The 15,702-nt window shown below is 34.2% G+C and overlaps 3 protein-coding genes across 3 annotated transcripts; 1 reads left to right on the top strand and 2 right to left on the bottom strand.

The window, feature by feature from the left end:
• Positions 1-578: 578 nt before the first annotated feature.
• LOC113690115 (uncharacterized) lies at positions 579-3,031 on the bottom strand. Its single transcript, XM_027207938.2, has 2 exons — positions 2,556-3,031; positions 579-870 (listed from the first exon to the last, which is right to left on the bottom strand). The coding sequence occupies exons 1-2, from the start codon at positions 2,877-2,879 to the stop codon at positions 694-696; spliced, it is 501 nt and encodes a 166-aa protein (XP_027063739.1). The 5' UTR covers positions 2,880-3,031; the 3' UTR covers positions 579-693.
• A 2,177-nt stretch (positions 3,032-5,208) lies between these two features.
• On the bottom strand, positions 5,209-7,382 carry LOC113689721 (uncharacterized). The gene is made up of 2 exons (XM_027207471.2): positions 6,905-7,382; positions 5,209-5,522 (listed from the first exon to the last, which is right to left on the bottom strand). Exons 1-2 carry the CDS (start codon positions 7,226-7,228, stop codon positions 5,346-5,348), a joined length of 501 nt encoding a protein of 166 aa, XP_027063272.1. The 5' UTR covers positions 7,229-7,382; the 3' UTR covers positions 5,209-5,345.
• Positions 7,383-9,182: 1,800 nt separating this feature from the next.
• On the top strand, positions 9,183-13,744 carry LOC113688892 (uncharacterized). Its single transcript, XM_027206712.2, has 3 exons — positions 9,183-9,418; positions 13,072-13,151; positions 13,434-13,744. Exons 1-3 carry the CDS (start codon positions 9,308-9,310, stop codon positions 13,501-13,503), a joined length of 261 nt encoding a protein of 86 aa, XP_027062513.1. The 5' UTR covers positions 9,183-9,307; the 3' UTR covers positions 13,504-13,744.
• Positions 13,745-15,702: the final 1,958 nt, after the last annotated feature.

The raw sequence follows: 15,702 nt of genomic DNA, 5'->3' as shown, positions 1-15,702 counted from the left end.
CTAACAATATATATACACTGTCAGCTTTAAATGAATGACAACTATACGAAATTTGAATTTGAATTCAAATTTTTACATATATATCATGAATTCAATGATAAAAGTGTATACAGTATTAGTATATAACATTTACTCGTTATTTTAGCCCGAAAAAACAAAAATAAGTCCCTTGAAAATGCAAAGAGTATTTGACATCATATTCATATGGGCTAGGAATCCTGGTCCTCTCATTGTTGAATCATTTTGAATGCTGGTTCAGTTTACTTCAGTTTAGCCTGCAACTGCAATCCATTAGGGTCAGAGATTATTAAAGTCACGACAGTTGGGCCTTAGTGATTATTCAGCATTTTATGAAACTGCTTTCCAGAGCAAAGAAACTTGAATTCAAGAACGTAGTTGCACCTTTACAAGCACAAACCAGTTAAGCAAACATTTCTGAGCAACTTGCTGGGGACCTGCCTTTTCCAATGTTTTTTGCGAAAACCAAAAATTTCAGCTACTTTTTGTGGTGGCTTATCTCAATCTCATCATAGTTTGTGCATAGATTTTGTGAACTGATAGGTGGTACACATGAAAACTTCAAAAATGCATAGAAGTCATCTTATAGGACACGCAAAATTGTGCAGAAAAACAGTTTGCAGCAAACTCTAGACCAAATTGAACAAACCTAGACAACTTCGAACTACAAAGAATTTAAACCCTCTTCTTCCTATTGGTTACAGGTCTTTTGCCCGTTGCAGAAGATTTGCCCGGATGCGACAGCAGACCACGTAAAATGGCTAGAACAGATAGACCCAAAAATGGTGAGTAAATCCTTATCAGTGTATCAGACGCCTTCCCAGATGCTGTTAATTCTGCCAGTATCACAACCTGCATTGCATGAAATTCATCAGAAAATGGAACAGGAAAGATAGGTTGTCTAATTGTGCTCAATGTCATCGCAAGCAAGTTTTCTCATCTCCCTCAAAAATTAGGACAGATAAATAGGAGAGAAGGGTTTAGCCACAGCCTGTGCGCAAAAGATGTATTTGACGGGGAACTTATTGAGACCCTAACTCGAGCTCCTGATCTCTTCAACATGTCTTGAAATAAAAAAATAAAAAAAAATCTTTTTCACACAAGCATGCTATAGCATTGCTTATGACATTTGATAGAAATTTATCTCAGAGATGAGACATCACAACCAGAAATCTCCATGACCTCAAGAATGGTCTGTCTACATCTACATCGGTCATAGGTCTGAGTTCAATCCCACCCTTGACTTCCTTAACCTTCCCCTCCCCACCCCAGTCCTCCGCTCCCCTGCCACACCCATCCGCCTGGAATAAGGAGGAGGAAGAATGACTTTGGTAGTACGGCAACAATAAGAAAAGCAACTAGAAAGTTAGCATACATAGAGAGAAGCATACCCATAGCTATAATCTCTTCTCAGTGCTTCCAAAGAGCTTGAGCATATTGCTAAACTATATCCAAAATCAGAAAAACCAAAAAATGCTAAAGAGAGATCATTTATCCAAAAGTAAAAGCTAAAATCATGCTCCAAATGTGGCAAAAGCCCCTAGTTTGGACAAGGGTCAACTGGCCACAACTGCTGGCCTGAACGCACATTAACTATTTCGTTGAATTAAAAAAATTAAAAATTAAAAATTAAATTTGGCTTGAGATTGATTCCTATGTACATACATGCAGTGAAAGTATTACTTTTGCATATTCACGTGCACATACACACACATACCTAAGTATGTAAATGTACATAATTAAATTGTTTTCTTGCTTCTTGAGGAAGACTTTACTAAAACGGAGAAGCAAGAAAGCTTTGGAGATGAAAATTAGCACTAAATAGCCAGCCCGTGCTTCCAAAGTTTCTCAAGATGCCCACAGGGATGAAACTCAGTGTTCCCTACTCACTCAATAATCTTGCTCAGAATACTTTTGGGCTATCTATTATTAACTACTAGAGCCACTAAGAACATAATGCCTGGCGAACTTCCAAAATTGATTGAATACAAGTCTTGACTTATGTAGCTTAAGATTCCAAGAAGATCAAGAATGCAGGACCTCGTCTCAAAATTTCAAGTCACAGAAAGTTTCAAATCAGATTAAAATCTCAAGAATAGATTCACAATACCAACATTTATAGCTTTGCTACTAAATTCATTCACTGCTAATATCACTCTACAATAAGAGTCTAATTTTGGCTACTGAAAGCAAATCAGACTCAAAGTGAACCAAATTGTTCCTTTGTCATTGTTCAAACGTAAAAACTCCATCTTTCTTGAAGATCCAATCAGAACGTGAAATCGTCAGCCAGTCAAGATATCCTCTGCAATGAGTTTGTTCCTTGAACTATGACATCTCTCAAGATTATCTAAGCATTTCCTGATCCCATAACACATTGGCATTCAATTTAACAACCCTTCTGAAGTGATATAACAGATCCCATTCAGATCAATTCATTTTTTTATGATTAAAAAGCTTAGCAAAATATAATTCTCATATGAAAAACAAAAAAAAGTAAGCCAACATTCACCAAAAGCATACATCTAAGAGCTTACCATTGCAGTTGAAACTGATGATCCATATATCAAACAGGTTGTGTTCAGCCAAGGTTTTGAAGCCACAAGCCCATAAAGACAAATCAAAGCAAGAGGCCATTGGAACACCAGCTCAAGCCAAACAAGGCCCACAAAGAAATGTGGCTTCTCGGCAACCAAATAATCCCCAAATTCTGTGGCATACCAACTTTTCAAGTCAACCAAGAAGGCGGGATAAAGGTCTGAAGGAAGAATTGTCTGTCCATCAATAAGAGGAGCTGCCAAGGCAATAGTAAGGAAAAAGAGGAACAGTACAGCATCTGTGAGTTTGCTAACTGCTCCCATTACTGATTCTGTTGGATGATTTTTCTTTCTTGGGCTGAGGAAATGTTAAGGTTGTTATGATGGGTAAGGGGGTGTTCTGTTTTCGAGATTCTCGAATCTTCGTGGTGGGACTTCTGGCAGTGTTCTATTTCGTTGGTTGGCAGTGAAAGGGGGATCTGGAAACTGGAGAAGTTGACAACTCAACTGCGTTGTAGGAAAACTTCTAACTATGTTGCGATGGGCCCTTGTGTTTTTGTTTATCTCCATACGGTTTCTTTTTATGCCAACCATACCCCTTCTAAGTTCTAACATCTTTTTCTTGAACCCTTGAATTGTTGGGGTTGAGGGTTTCTTGTCCAATCAAAGGAAATAAAAAAATTGTGTAAATGGAACCAACTTTGTGATGTGATTCAAAGTGCCATATGATCTAATGTATAAAGTAGATATAAAAAAGCAATTGCAATGTATTATAAGTTGTTTTGAGAGGAAAGTATTGAAGTCTATTAATATTAGTCTCAAGTATAATCCAACATATGGAATATGCAGTCTGTTTCCATTTCAAAGATGTGGAATTACACTCCCAAGAACCTTGTGATAATGCACTTTCACATGCTATATTTTGGTGTGCGTGCACATGTACATGTGTGTGTATGTGTATTTATTAGGAGACAACATTTACCTCGAAGTGCATATGACAAAATAGAATTTAACTAGACTGAGAGAAGTATAATTTGTTCTAAATTTCTGCAAAAATTAAGATTAAAAGTTAATTCAAATTACCCAATACACAAATCAAGCTCAACTCAAATAAAGTTCGCTCAATTTTAGTTCATCAACTAATCAGACCAAATATGAGCAGCAATTTGATTCAGTAAATTTTCAAATTCGATTCAAACTTCACTCAATCACCATAGTGCTTGAGATTTACATATAAAATATTCAAGCAATTTGAATTCAACTCAAGTTTGACTCGATAAAAATTTGTTGAATTCGACTTGATCGATTAACAAGCCAAACTTAAACATAATGTCAAATTCATTAAAATTAACAAACAAACTTGAACACTAGTATTCGGCTGGATTAGGCCTTTTTTGTTTTTGGCTTGATTAAAATTGATAACACCCGTAGTAGAAATTAAACAACAGTGATTGGACCAATTATCAATTGAAAAATAAATTTAGTCTTGTTGGTTTAATAATAAAACATTTATTATTTAGAGAACTGACATTAATTCTAGTAAACTAAATTATTGAAGCCTTGAAATTTAAGGAACCTATTTACTTTCTTAGCCCCATACTCTGGAATTACATAATGAGCATGGTCCTTCTCCTATCTTGGATATTCAAAGATTTAAGCCATCTTCTTCGTACTCAATGCAGGCCTTCAGTGGATTGCTGATGATTTGCCAGAATATGGAAGCAGACCCCGTAAGAAGGCCAGAAGAGCGAAACCCACATAAAGGTAGTAAAACCTAAACAACTTTTGTGATGCTCTTCCATACCCTATAAATTCGGCACGTATTGCAACCTGCAATAATCATATTGAGTTTAGATGCTATTGATTTTTATCTCCAAAAAAAAAAACCAGTTTAGATGCTATTGAAATTTTGTAGCAAATGTTGTTCTACTGTGTGGCTCATAGAGAACAAGTGACAGAACGGACTGTTCTGACTGATTGTCAATAGTAAGCCAATGTATATATATAGTTGGAATTAGTGGCGTGAAAATGATTGATTTAGGCGGGTTTTTGTTGGATAAAATGGGTAATGGATATAAATGGTTGTCAACTCATTTATACTCATTTAATTAGATGGGTATAAATGGGTAAGTCAAAAAATGAATTGGGTAATCCAATTATCCATTTATTTTAACTTTTTGTAAACTCATTTAAATTCATTTTTGCAAATTAAGTTATCAATTTATACCGTCCTTTGCATCTATCATTAGTTTTAAATATTTACTTATAATACTTAATAAGCCTTATTACCAATTTTTTTCCCATCCATACTTTATGTCGCAAAATTACATACTATTTAATAATTGAATAATAATAATATAAAAATTTGAACTAAGTACTACAAAATTAACATAAAAACTTAATCCAAAAATTTTGAACCCCTAACATTTTTTTCATGTATAAATTTAAAATTTCATTTTGGAAAGATAGGAAAAGATGTTAAAACTTATCATAAATTGGTAATGCTGAAAAATGAGCAAGTTAACAAACTAAGAGAAAATAAAATGATAAGATAAAACCAACAAATAATAATAATAATAATAATGAAACACAAAATGAAAATTTTGAAAAAAAAAAATGGGTGAGGGAAGAGAGGAGACTTGAGGGAAGATAATTCTTGGAAATGGGATAGTTTCTTGGAAACTTAAAACAACTTTAACAATTCTAGTGCTTGACACTAAATTATTACACTCTGACCCTGAAATCTTATCAATGATCTCAATTGTTTGACGTCCTCAACTTTCCATGAATCTAAGCCTGCTTCTTCTGGTTCAGCCCAGCTGTTTTGCCAATTGATGCAGATGTGCCAGAATATGGTAGCAGACCGCGTGCAAAGGAAAGAACAGCAAAAACCAAGAATGGGTAGTAAAACCTTATCAGCTTATCTGATGCTCTCTTTGACCCTATCAATTCTGCTAGTATTGCAGCCTGTAAATGCTTGAAAGATATCAGGAAACCTTTGCTGCTTCATACATAAAAAACATAATACTGATTCTAATTTTATCATCGTAGCAATAAGTAGTCAACAACATTACATAAAAGACGTGGTACCACAAGCCAATGTGATACTGAAAACAAGCTTGTAACAGTAATCATTTACCTTTCTTTAAAGTTTTGAAAATATCATTTACCTCCCCTATCGTTAATATGGGACCCAATGCTCACATTATTATCGTGAAATGACTCTAATATCCTTATACCTTAAGATATTTTACACATACTTGTGGAGAGAAATAATCAACACATTTACTAATTAAATTAACCATAATTTGGAATTTAAAAAACAACTAATTTGCTATATAAAAGGGAATTAATACTAGGTGCACTTTGTCTATTAATGTACTTGATAGATAAAAGGAATTATATATGATGTACCTGATAAATCAAAGGATTCAAAAATGAAAAATAATTAAGCCATTTACAAGCTAAATTAACCATAATTTGATAATATTAGAAAACTTAATTTGGAAATAGAAAATGACTCCAATACTAGGCTACTTTGCAATACACTTGACAATTAAAAGAAATTGGATGTGATGAGACTTCAGTTCCATGGTGATAACAAGAATCTTAAGGTAAGAATAAAAGTTGTGTTGTTAAATTTCGAAAGTTGTTACTTTTTGGTTGCAAATGATGAAATTTTTTTTGTATTAATCATGTGTAATAACGACCCCATAAGTGAAATAATAAGTTAGATCAAATAATTAAATTAATTACTATTATTATAGGTGAAGGGCACTTTTGGAATCAAATGATCTTCTCACACCTAAAATTACTTTTTTTATTTTTTTTGAATTGGGGTAAATTGTTACAAGAATATAAGTTTCAAGAGAGGTTAGTAATATTTTCAAAACTTCAAGAGATGGTAGTGAAATAATCAGAAACCAAAGGGGAGATTTCCGAAATTATCCCTAAAAAAAAAGAAAGAAAGAAACAGTAGTTATGTTATCTACATAGAAAGTAATTTCTCATAACAACAAAACATTATTAACTTTGCAGTATTATACTATAAAGAACTTATATATAAAGTGAGAAGGGGGTGAAATTTGATGTTCTTTGGCCTTCCACGTGCAAATCACGTGAGATGCTTTCTTCCATTTTGCTCTTCTTTTTTCTTCTTGTCCCTTTTTTTTTGGGTTACTTTTTGGTTCATTCTAGGCAATCCACTTTTCCAACTTTTTGATGGGAGTTGATGGCTTACATAATTATCAGATCACCGCCATTAACAACAAAACATTATTACTGGTAAAAAGAGGGAATAATTAACTAAATATAAAAGGGGAATCATGTTTTGATCAGCAGAAGCATACCAGGCTAGTCAAAAAGGAGGAACCATAAATAAGAGACGTAGTACTGAACCAAGATTTTCCAGCTGCAATGCCATAAGCACACATCAAAGCTACCGGCCACTGGAAGAGAAGCTCAAACCATGCAATTCCAACATAGAAATAAGGCATCTCAAAAACCAGATAGTGGTCAATTTGTTTGAAGAACCAGCTCTTTAACTCGATCAAGAACTTGGGATATAGGTCTATAGGAAGAATTGTTTGGCCATCAATAAGTGGAACCGCAATTGCTATAATGAGGAAGTAGATGAAAAGTGCAGAATCTATGATCCTTAGAGGTGCTCCCATATTGCTTCTTGTTGTTTAATTTGTTAGCAAAGGGTAATTGAATAAAGGGTTCTGAGCATCGAATGATCTTTCTTCTAGTTTCTTGATTGGAGATCGTTAGATGGTTGACTTTGATAATGGAAAGGGATATGAAGGAGGAAGGTTAAGCATTTCAATGGGGTGTACTAGACCAACTTGATTGTACTTAATTTAATAATTAATTGTAACAAGAAAATTTGTTTAAAATGACATAACTTACCTCTGAAATTTGAAGAGCTTCAATTTGGACCATAGACAAATATTGGTAGAGGATTGAACATATGCTATTGCTCATGCAGTAAGCAGAAAATGTCTAATCGGATCTATTGATTAAACTATTGAATAAAAGAAAGAAATAAATGCTATTCTACCAGACATGGATACACTAGACTAGCTTGGATAAGAAATAGGAAAAATTTTGAAATTTAGTAATGGGAAGAATCAACATTGACAGGTAGGGGCTAACATTTACAAAAGGGAATTTCCTCATTTTCTTCCTTAAAATTTTTTAGTAAAACTAATTTCATTTTTAATGATTTTTTCACCAATGTAGTCCTTCAAATTTTATTTGTTGTCTAATCAAATACATTTGCTGTGGCACCATCCAGTTTGATGTTTCCTGTGCAAAAATCGGGGGCCATATGGGAACTACATGTAGACTCATCTATAAAAATGAAAAAAAAAATTCAACTGAAAAAAAAGACCAATGCTTCGTGAAATTGGGCTAATTGCTTAAAATATAGGCGGAAAAAAAAAAAACATCACACGAATGTATCTCTAACACACCCTATTTCTCATTCTATATCTGCAGAATGAATTCTGCACAAGGTCAGAACCTCTGAAATTTTAGTGCGGTCAGCGGTGCAAAAATTTATTTTTTTAAATAAACCTGTCTCCAGCCGTGCTCAGTCAACAAAAAAAAAAAAAAAAACTGGCAGGGGCCTTTGTCAGCCTTTCTTAAGCGCCTGACAAAGACCATGTGATGAGGCCAAATACTGCACAAAACAGTACCTTTTTTTACTAACTTTTTATTCACAATCTGCTCAAATTTAGGCTAATTAGACTACCAAAGTGATTTACAAATCTACAAACAAAAGAGTATTCGTACTAGTTTCATAAGTAGGCTTAAATTAAAATCCTAAACTTAATAAATTTACTTAAACCCCTAATTATACCTGAAAAGTCAGAATTAATTCACCAAAATACACATTATTAACATCATAAAGAAAGGCCAGGACTCCAAAAATGAGAAATTATATCCATTTTTTGCAAATGTTGAGGCCCTAGCATAATTATGCAAAAGTTAGGGGACAAATTATAAATATAATTTATGGACTTAGATGAAAATCAGTGAGCACAAGAACACAATAAAATTTTTAGAAAATTAAAGAATGCCTAAAACACATAAAATATCTAAAACTACATATTAAAAGAAAAACAAAGGAAAGATAAAAACAAAAAAGAGAGCTCTCTTTTTTAAAAATTGAGACAAAAAATAGAAATTAAAAATTTTTTAACAAATAATTTATAAATTACATTCAATACATGAACTACAATATGCACCATTGAATATTGATCTCATAACATACGATCTTATGAGTTTCATGATAATTAGAAGTCACAAGATACCCTTCAAATCAGCCAAGATTTTAAGGTTAAACAAAAACTTTTTCTATACTTAATAAGCTAATTATCGAAAGATAATGTGCTTAACTGCCACCCGGAAGGAGCTTATAAGATAAAAACTTGATGTGCATATTAAAGGCCATCTGCAAAACGCAAGGGGAGAAGAGAACCAAAATAAAAAGACCATGGAAAACAATAGCAAACGAGAAGAAAACAATAGCAAAAGACCGCTGATATTTTATTTTTACAATTTTGCCCAAACACATCTTCTTCTTTCAGAAACAATAGGGATGAAACTGCCCAGGCTTGGTAAAATATAGGGACCAAATGGAGCAATATCGAAAGATTGAAATTCATTCCCAAATGAAAGAGATGCATACACTGTAGGTTGTAGCTTCAATTGAGCAGAAGAACAAGGAGAAGAAGAGCAAGAAGATGAGTGAAAGGCCAGTACCAAGAAGAGAAAGTCCATGGGGAATGCCTGAGGGTGACCACAGACAACCAAAGCCCCATAGATGCAATGACCGTGCTGAAGATGTTATCCAAGTAACTTTCCTTGAACCCTTTTTTTTCAAAATCTTTTTACTTTGCTTAAGCCCTTCTTGAACATCTGTGGGATGTGCTATGATTAATGGGTTTTACTTGCTTTTAGTAAATTTCTTATCTTTTTAAGTTAATTTTTGTTTTGGTGGGTCTACTGTGCTTTGGGTTTAAGAATTTGTCAAGAAAATTTACAGTACTTTCATTTTCAATGCTAATGTTGAGATTAAATTGTTGGGTTTTGGTTGCATTTTGAATTGTTTATCTAATATGTAGATATAATTGTGTAAGGAAAAGAGATGACATTATTGAGTATCAGGAGCATGGAGTTGGGCATAACAGAAAATGTAAAAACTGGAACTTGACGTGACTGATGCTTGTTAACATTTGATTGAGATATTTGACATGGACTTCGAATTTGATTCAGAAATTGGAGAAAAGAAAGATTCTGAGAATTTTAGATATTTGTATGTGACCTTCAAGAACTAAAATTGGTGGAATATTTTTGGTTTCATGAGTACTTGAAGGTAATAAAGTAGGAATATTTCTTTCTTTCTTGCATTGTTACAGTTTTATTGTTGTAAGGCAAGGTAGATGATTTGAGCACTGATGCGAGGATTTGATCTGCTTGTTTATGAGGGCTCTTGTTTGTCTTGGCTTGTTGAGACCCAGGTTTTTAGCGTAGACACATTATCAGTTCTTTGTCGACGAGGGATATATGACCTGTTCATTTTTGTTATCACTAGCCTCCAATACAGGATCTTCGCATTGTTTGGAGGCTTCCTGAATTGTTGTCTCTGTGCCATCTCTTGATGTCAATGTTGGATTCACATAAAGGTTCATGATTTTTCCCTTTGAAGGCAAATCTAATAGAGGGATGAAATTTGACATTTTAAGTTACGCATTTTGTTTCTCTGAACTTATTTGTAATAGTTGGCTTCCTTACTTGTGATGTTTGGAATGAAGAATAAAGTTTAAGGATAGCATGATAGTGATCACGATCTTCAAATAAGCTCAGCTAAGAGGAATGTTAAAATTGGTAAACTCTTGCAGGTCTGAAGCTTGTTTGGAAGAGAATCACTCAACCTTTGCGTTGAGTTTGATTTTTCTTCTTTCCTTTTTATTCTTTCCATGGAGTTCCCTTCCCACCCCACCCTTTTAGAGTTTTATGAAGGGAGGATACATCATAAGTTGAAGTGATGGTTGGTAGTTGCTTTGCCTAGTCAATATCCATAGTTCTATCAGTAATTTTTACAAGCAGTGGACACTGACTTCCGGCACTTTGATACTAGTGAATTAGAAGAAAGCTTGCATTTGGCAGGAAGGGAGAATACACATTTGGAGAAGTATATTCTATGTACTATCAGAAGCATGTATTTCTTGAAAGGGAGAAGAAGGAGGGGATTGAATCCCAGTGGTCAAAGTGCTTTTAATTCTTGTCTCAGACATAGAGTCTATTATTCCTTCATCCTTTCTCTATTCCACTATGTCTTTACTCTTGTAAAAAATAAAGAAAAAATATATATAGAGGTCAACTTTATTTCTACCTGAAGCTTTTGTCCTTTGAGTTCAATTTACAGTAAAAATGTCTGGTAGCTCTCTCTGAAATCTTTTTCAAGGCACACAATGACTGAACATGCTCTTTGAAGCATTAAAAGGCAAAATCATTGTAATACAGAAATCTGCAAAATAAACTATTGACAAGATTGAGAGGAAAGCAAGAGAAATTGCAGACAAGAGGGGGGGTGGGGAGAGAGAGAGCTTTTACAAAAAGAAAAGAAAGAGTTGGACAGCAGAAGAAGAAGAAGAAGAATAAGATGCTGCAGATTGTAACAGAGAGAATTTGAGAGACTACGATTTGATTGTAGTTAATGAAAATTCAATAAAATAATTGATTGTCAGTAAATAACTTCGTGCCTGATGAACCATTAATGGTTAACTAATCCTTGAAGTGTGATATCAGTCCGTTACATGAGCGTAAAACAGTCCATTACATTATTTTGGGTGACTGGCTTATCCAGGCGGGGACTGTGAACTTTGGGTTTTCTTATAATGTTTGTACATGTGGTTAATCAGTTTATGCATCAACTTCTGCTGGGCTTTAAAACTTTACAATAACATAAAGTTGGCAGTGGATGCCGTTTTCTGCAGCCTTAATTCTGTACTTGAAGAAAGAGAGAACTCATGAAGTTATCATGTTCTTAACATTTTTTTTGTTGCAGAGTTTTCAAGTTTATCACCCTTTGGTATTGTTCTGCCTTAATTCTTTTTCCCCATAAACTAAAAGCATATTGTCCTCTTTTTTTTACTTGGCCTGTTTGTATCTTAAGCTTAAGTACCAATTTCACAAGCAGAAGAAACTTCACTTTCATGATGATTTTGAGACTCATGAGTCTACTTTGTACATTTTAGAACGTCAACAAGATGGTTGAAATTTTTTTTGTTTTAGTTTGAACTGGAACTATGCTAAGGGAGGCTTAGTTGTAAACTATATTTTTCTGCTTGTGTAAATTATTGAGTATTAATGATTGCAGAAATAAAAGCTTTGGTAAATCCAGAAATGAAATATCTGAAAAAGATAGCATTTAGTAGATACCTTATTTGCAAAATAAGATCCTTTGACAAATGTTGGAAATTTCCTTGGCATGCTGGAACGTACAAACCACATGATTTTCAGCTTTTAACCACCCAAAAAAATTCTGAGAGTGATGATAAATCTGATGACTAGTGGCATTTGCAAATCAATCAATCAAGTTTACCAGATTAATTTGTTATTCTCAATGTTGGCTTTGACAGTAGATGAATAGAGATGATATGCTAGTCCTTGCTATGTTTTTTCTTATTGTTCTATAATGTATTGAATTAGCCATGCACTTGAAACTGCTCTTATCTGTTGAAAAGCAAAGAACTCTGCTGATGTGAAGAGTAAAAGGAGTTATACAGGTATTTTAGCCTCTCTTAATGTTCTATATGGGTCAACTATGATTTTGTGAATTTCACCTTTAAGGTGGCCTCAATTGCAGCATAAAGGATAAGTTATAGCAGCTGGCTATATTAAACATAGTCAATAAGTTCTTTTCTAGTTTATCCTAACAAACTTAGAATGATTAAATTGCTTTGCATCTTCTTTGGCAAGGGAGAGAATAACGTGGATGTAAGGTCCTTTGGACCTCTTGTAAACAAGCTTTTCTTTTGTCCATATGACAAATAACTTGTTGGAAATTTGTCCATTGATGTTGATCTGAAAAGATCTTTTCCTGATCCATCACTAATCCCTAGAGACAAAAATGAATTTTTTCTCTTATTAGTTGTGTTATTCAGGAGATGAAAGCAAGTTGTTGACTTTTCTGGCTGCACTACAATTATGGCTTCCTTTTATTCCATATTTGAGGTCATATTACATTACGGATTCCAGCTAAATAAATGCACTAGTTTTGCTTGGCAACACCACCCCCCCCCTCCCGCCTTTTTTATTTTGGTGCTTGACGAACTTGATTGGTCATGTCTTATTTCTACTTGCACGTCTTTTGTTTGCATTTCAGTTCTTTTTATTACTTTAGGCAGACACTGTAACAAATTCTTTTTTTTTTGCAAGGGATTGAGTTAAGTGCATATTATACTATTTCTAATTTGGAGTTTTCCACATTTGAATGTTGCAGGCATGCTTTGAAGGTAATCCTTTTAAAACGGTTCCAGGGCCTTTCAAGCTATTCTGGCAGTGCATGCGTTCCAAACCTGGGTGAGTTTGATCTTGACTGCTTTGTAGCTAAAGTGGTCAAAGTTCTGAAATAATTGGAGACTGTCTATCTTAGGCCTAACATAAAATGCTATGGATTGAGTGCATATGCATAACTATCGTTGGAATTTTGTTTGGATGTATTGAGTAATATTTAATGTTATTAAAGAGCCTAGGTTTGGCAAATGTGTTGTGCCTTGATATGTAGTCTTTTGTCTGCTATATGGCCAGAAGATTATATCCTTACTATACGTTGGACAACTAACATGTTTGCCTAATGTGCAGGGAAGAACCTACTGAGCCATTCTACTACTTGGAATTTGAACCTCCCCAAAGAGAAGTGAAACTTGAGTAAAAATTCTATCAAAAAGTTTCTTTTGTGCTACTTATCAGTCTCTTTGTCAAATGATTAGGTGTAGCTTATCCAGAACCATCACTAGTCTGGCCACTATCCAAAAAAAGATGGAAATAAAATGGTTTTTGTCAGTAACTTTGAACAATATGCTAGGAATATCTTCAGTTATCATAAGAACTTTGTTACATTGCTAATTTGAATATCATATGTTGTGCGATCCCTGTAATTTCCCTCGCGAAAATGGGTGCATTTTGTCATTTTATTGCCGCTAGAGTTTTGGATGAACTTGTTGCGACTTTTATTTTGCTGAGTACTCTATAAAATGGCTGAGCTTTTATATGTTTGAATTCCTTTCTTCATAGGGCTTGCATATCATGTTGTTTGGGCAAGCTTTACGTGATTCAATACATGAGTACTGTCTTTGTCGTGTCATGATTGGATGTTCTTCTCTATACACGAGTACTAAGTCCAATAGCATAAATGGCCAGGCATTATATGTTTTTCGGTGTTTGGGGCCTAATCAGCAAGACTTTGATATATCAGGTAGAAAATGTGTGCGCCCACATCATGAATGAATGTTGTGTTTCTTTAACAAGTCAGATAGCATGCAAAGCTAGCCTAATCTGCTAGGCTTACTTGATGAAACTAGGGTTTAACCTATGCACTTGAAGCGTAGCTGAATTACTAGAGGTTTAGGTTATGTGAACAAAATATTGAGGAATGTGTCATAGAATCCTTCGTTCTATTTGGTGAAGATGATAATGTAACCATCTTTCTTCGGACTCTAACTAAAACTGAAGATTTTGAAGGGTTCAGGACTCTAAAACTGATACACCCAAATTTTCGCAGGCATTATCAGTGTGTACATTAGCGTGTTTAGATATATGTCAAAAGACAGAATTTGGCTACATCCAGATGACTTTTAACAATTTTTTTTTTTTAAATAAGCATGAGAAATTGATAAGTTTGTTACCAAGACATTGAGCAAACTACCCTAAAAAAAAAAAATCTACTGACTTCAAATAATCAAAGCTCCTCAAGAAATTTAATTTGGCTTGTTCCATGGATGACCAGAAAAATCTCGAGCTAGCATTAGCCTCAATTGATGGAACACTGCTTTGCTCCTCCCACCATTGTTCCATTGGGTGCATGCGAAGAGAATTCAAACATCAAATTGCTGCAAAGAACATCGAACCAAGAATATTGTCGTCTATTTTGGCTGATTAAGTAGATTGAGTTCACCAGGAGCTTCAAATCGAAACCGACAACTCCTCCCTCTCTATCAACTCCATCCAACAATGCTGCTTCTGTCTGAACAAGAATTTTGGTCTTGTTCTTGGCTCTTTGATGAAAAGGTTCAACAGATTTTCCAGTTACAAACTCGGTTTTATTGTACAAAACCAAAACGTAGAATTTTTGGTACTCGAGATGGTAGAATTTAGTTGGATTTCTCACCAGGATTCCAATGCTCCAATGTGATCTTGTTCCATCAACATTGCTGGATAAGTTGAGAGGAGAAACCATGATGGAGTCAACTTGAAACTGGGGATCTTTGGCATCAGTAAAGAAAACTAGTGCCACAGTTATAACAATTGCAAAAGCCAGGAATATAATGCTTAAAAATCCTATTACAACGCATCTATCCAAACAGGGGTCTTTTGGGGCTGGTCCTGGTGATACAGTAATTACTGTATCTGGTGGGATCGGAGGTGAAGAACTCATATCTGCTTAGAGAAATTAGCAATCAAAGAAGCTTGCTAGAAATACTTGTGAGAGAACTTTCTTTGGTTTAGCACATGACATTTTGGATGCATATTTAAAGTTCTAGGGTGATCATCATGTTAGGAAATGGATTGATATGCAACCAATGTTTCTAAGTAGCTTCCTAGAGTGAGAAACTGATAAAGTGAGATTTATGGAAAATGGAAGATACCAAAACTTAATTGCAAGTTTTGTAAGGCATATATGTGTGTGTGTATCCATACACATGTATATAGTTAATTTTATATGTGCTGACAGCGTATACACTATCACGATTGAAATACAAATTTTGCATGTGTTATACATATAAAAAAAAAAGTGTATACACTGTTAGTATATAAAAGATTAATTATTTATATAATTGATTCGTACTTGATTTATATACGTATATATAATAATATTAAAATTCTAGGGCGATCAATAATGTTACTCACATGT

This window comes from Coffea arabica, chromosome 5c (assembly GCF_036785885.1).
Source record: "Coffea arabica cultivar ET-39 chromosome 5c, Coffea Arabica ET-39 HiFi, whole genome shotgun sequence".
NCBI lineage: Eukaryota > Viridiplantae > Streptophyta > Magnoliopsida > Gentianales > Rubiaceae > Coffea > Coffea arabica.
Note: the sequence above shows the minus strand (reverse complement) of the source record. Positions and strands in the feature narration are given on the sequence as shown.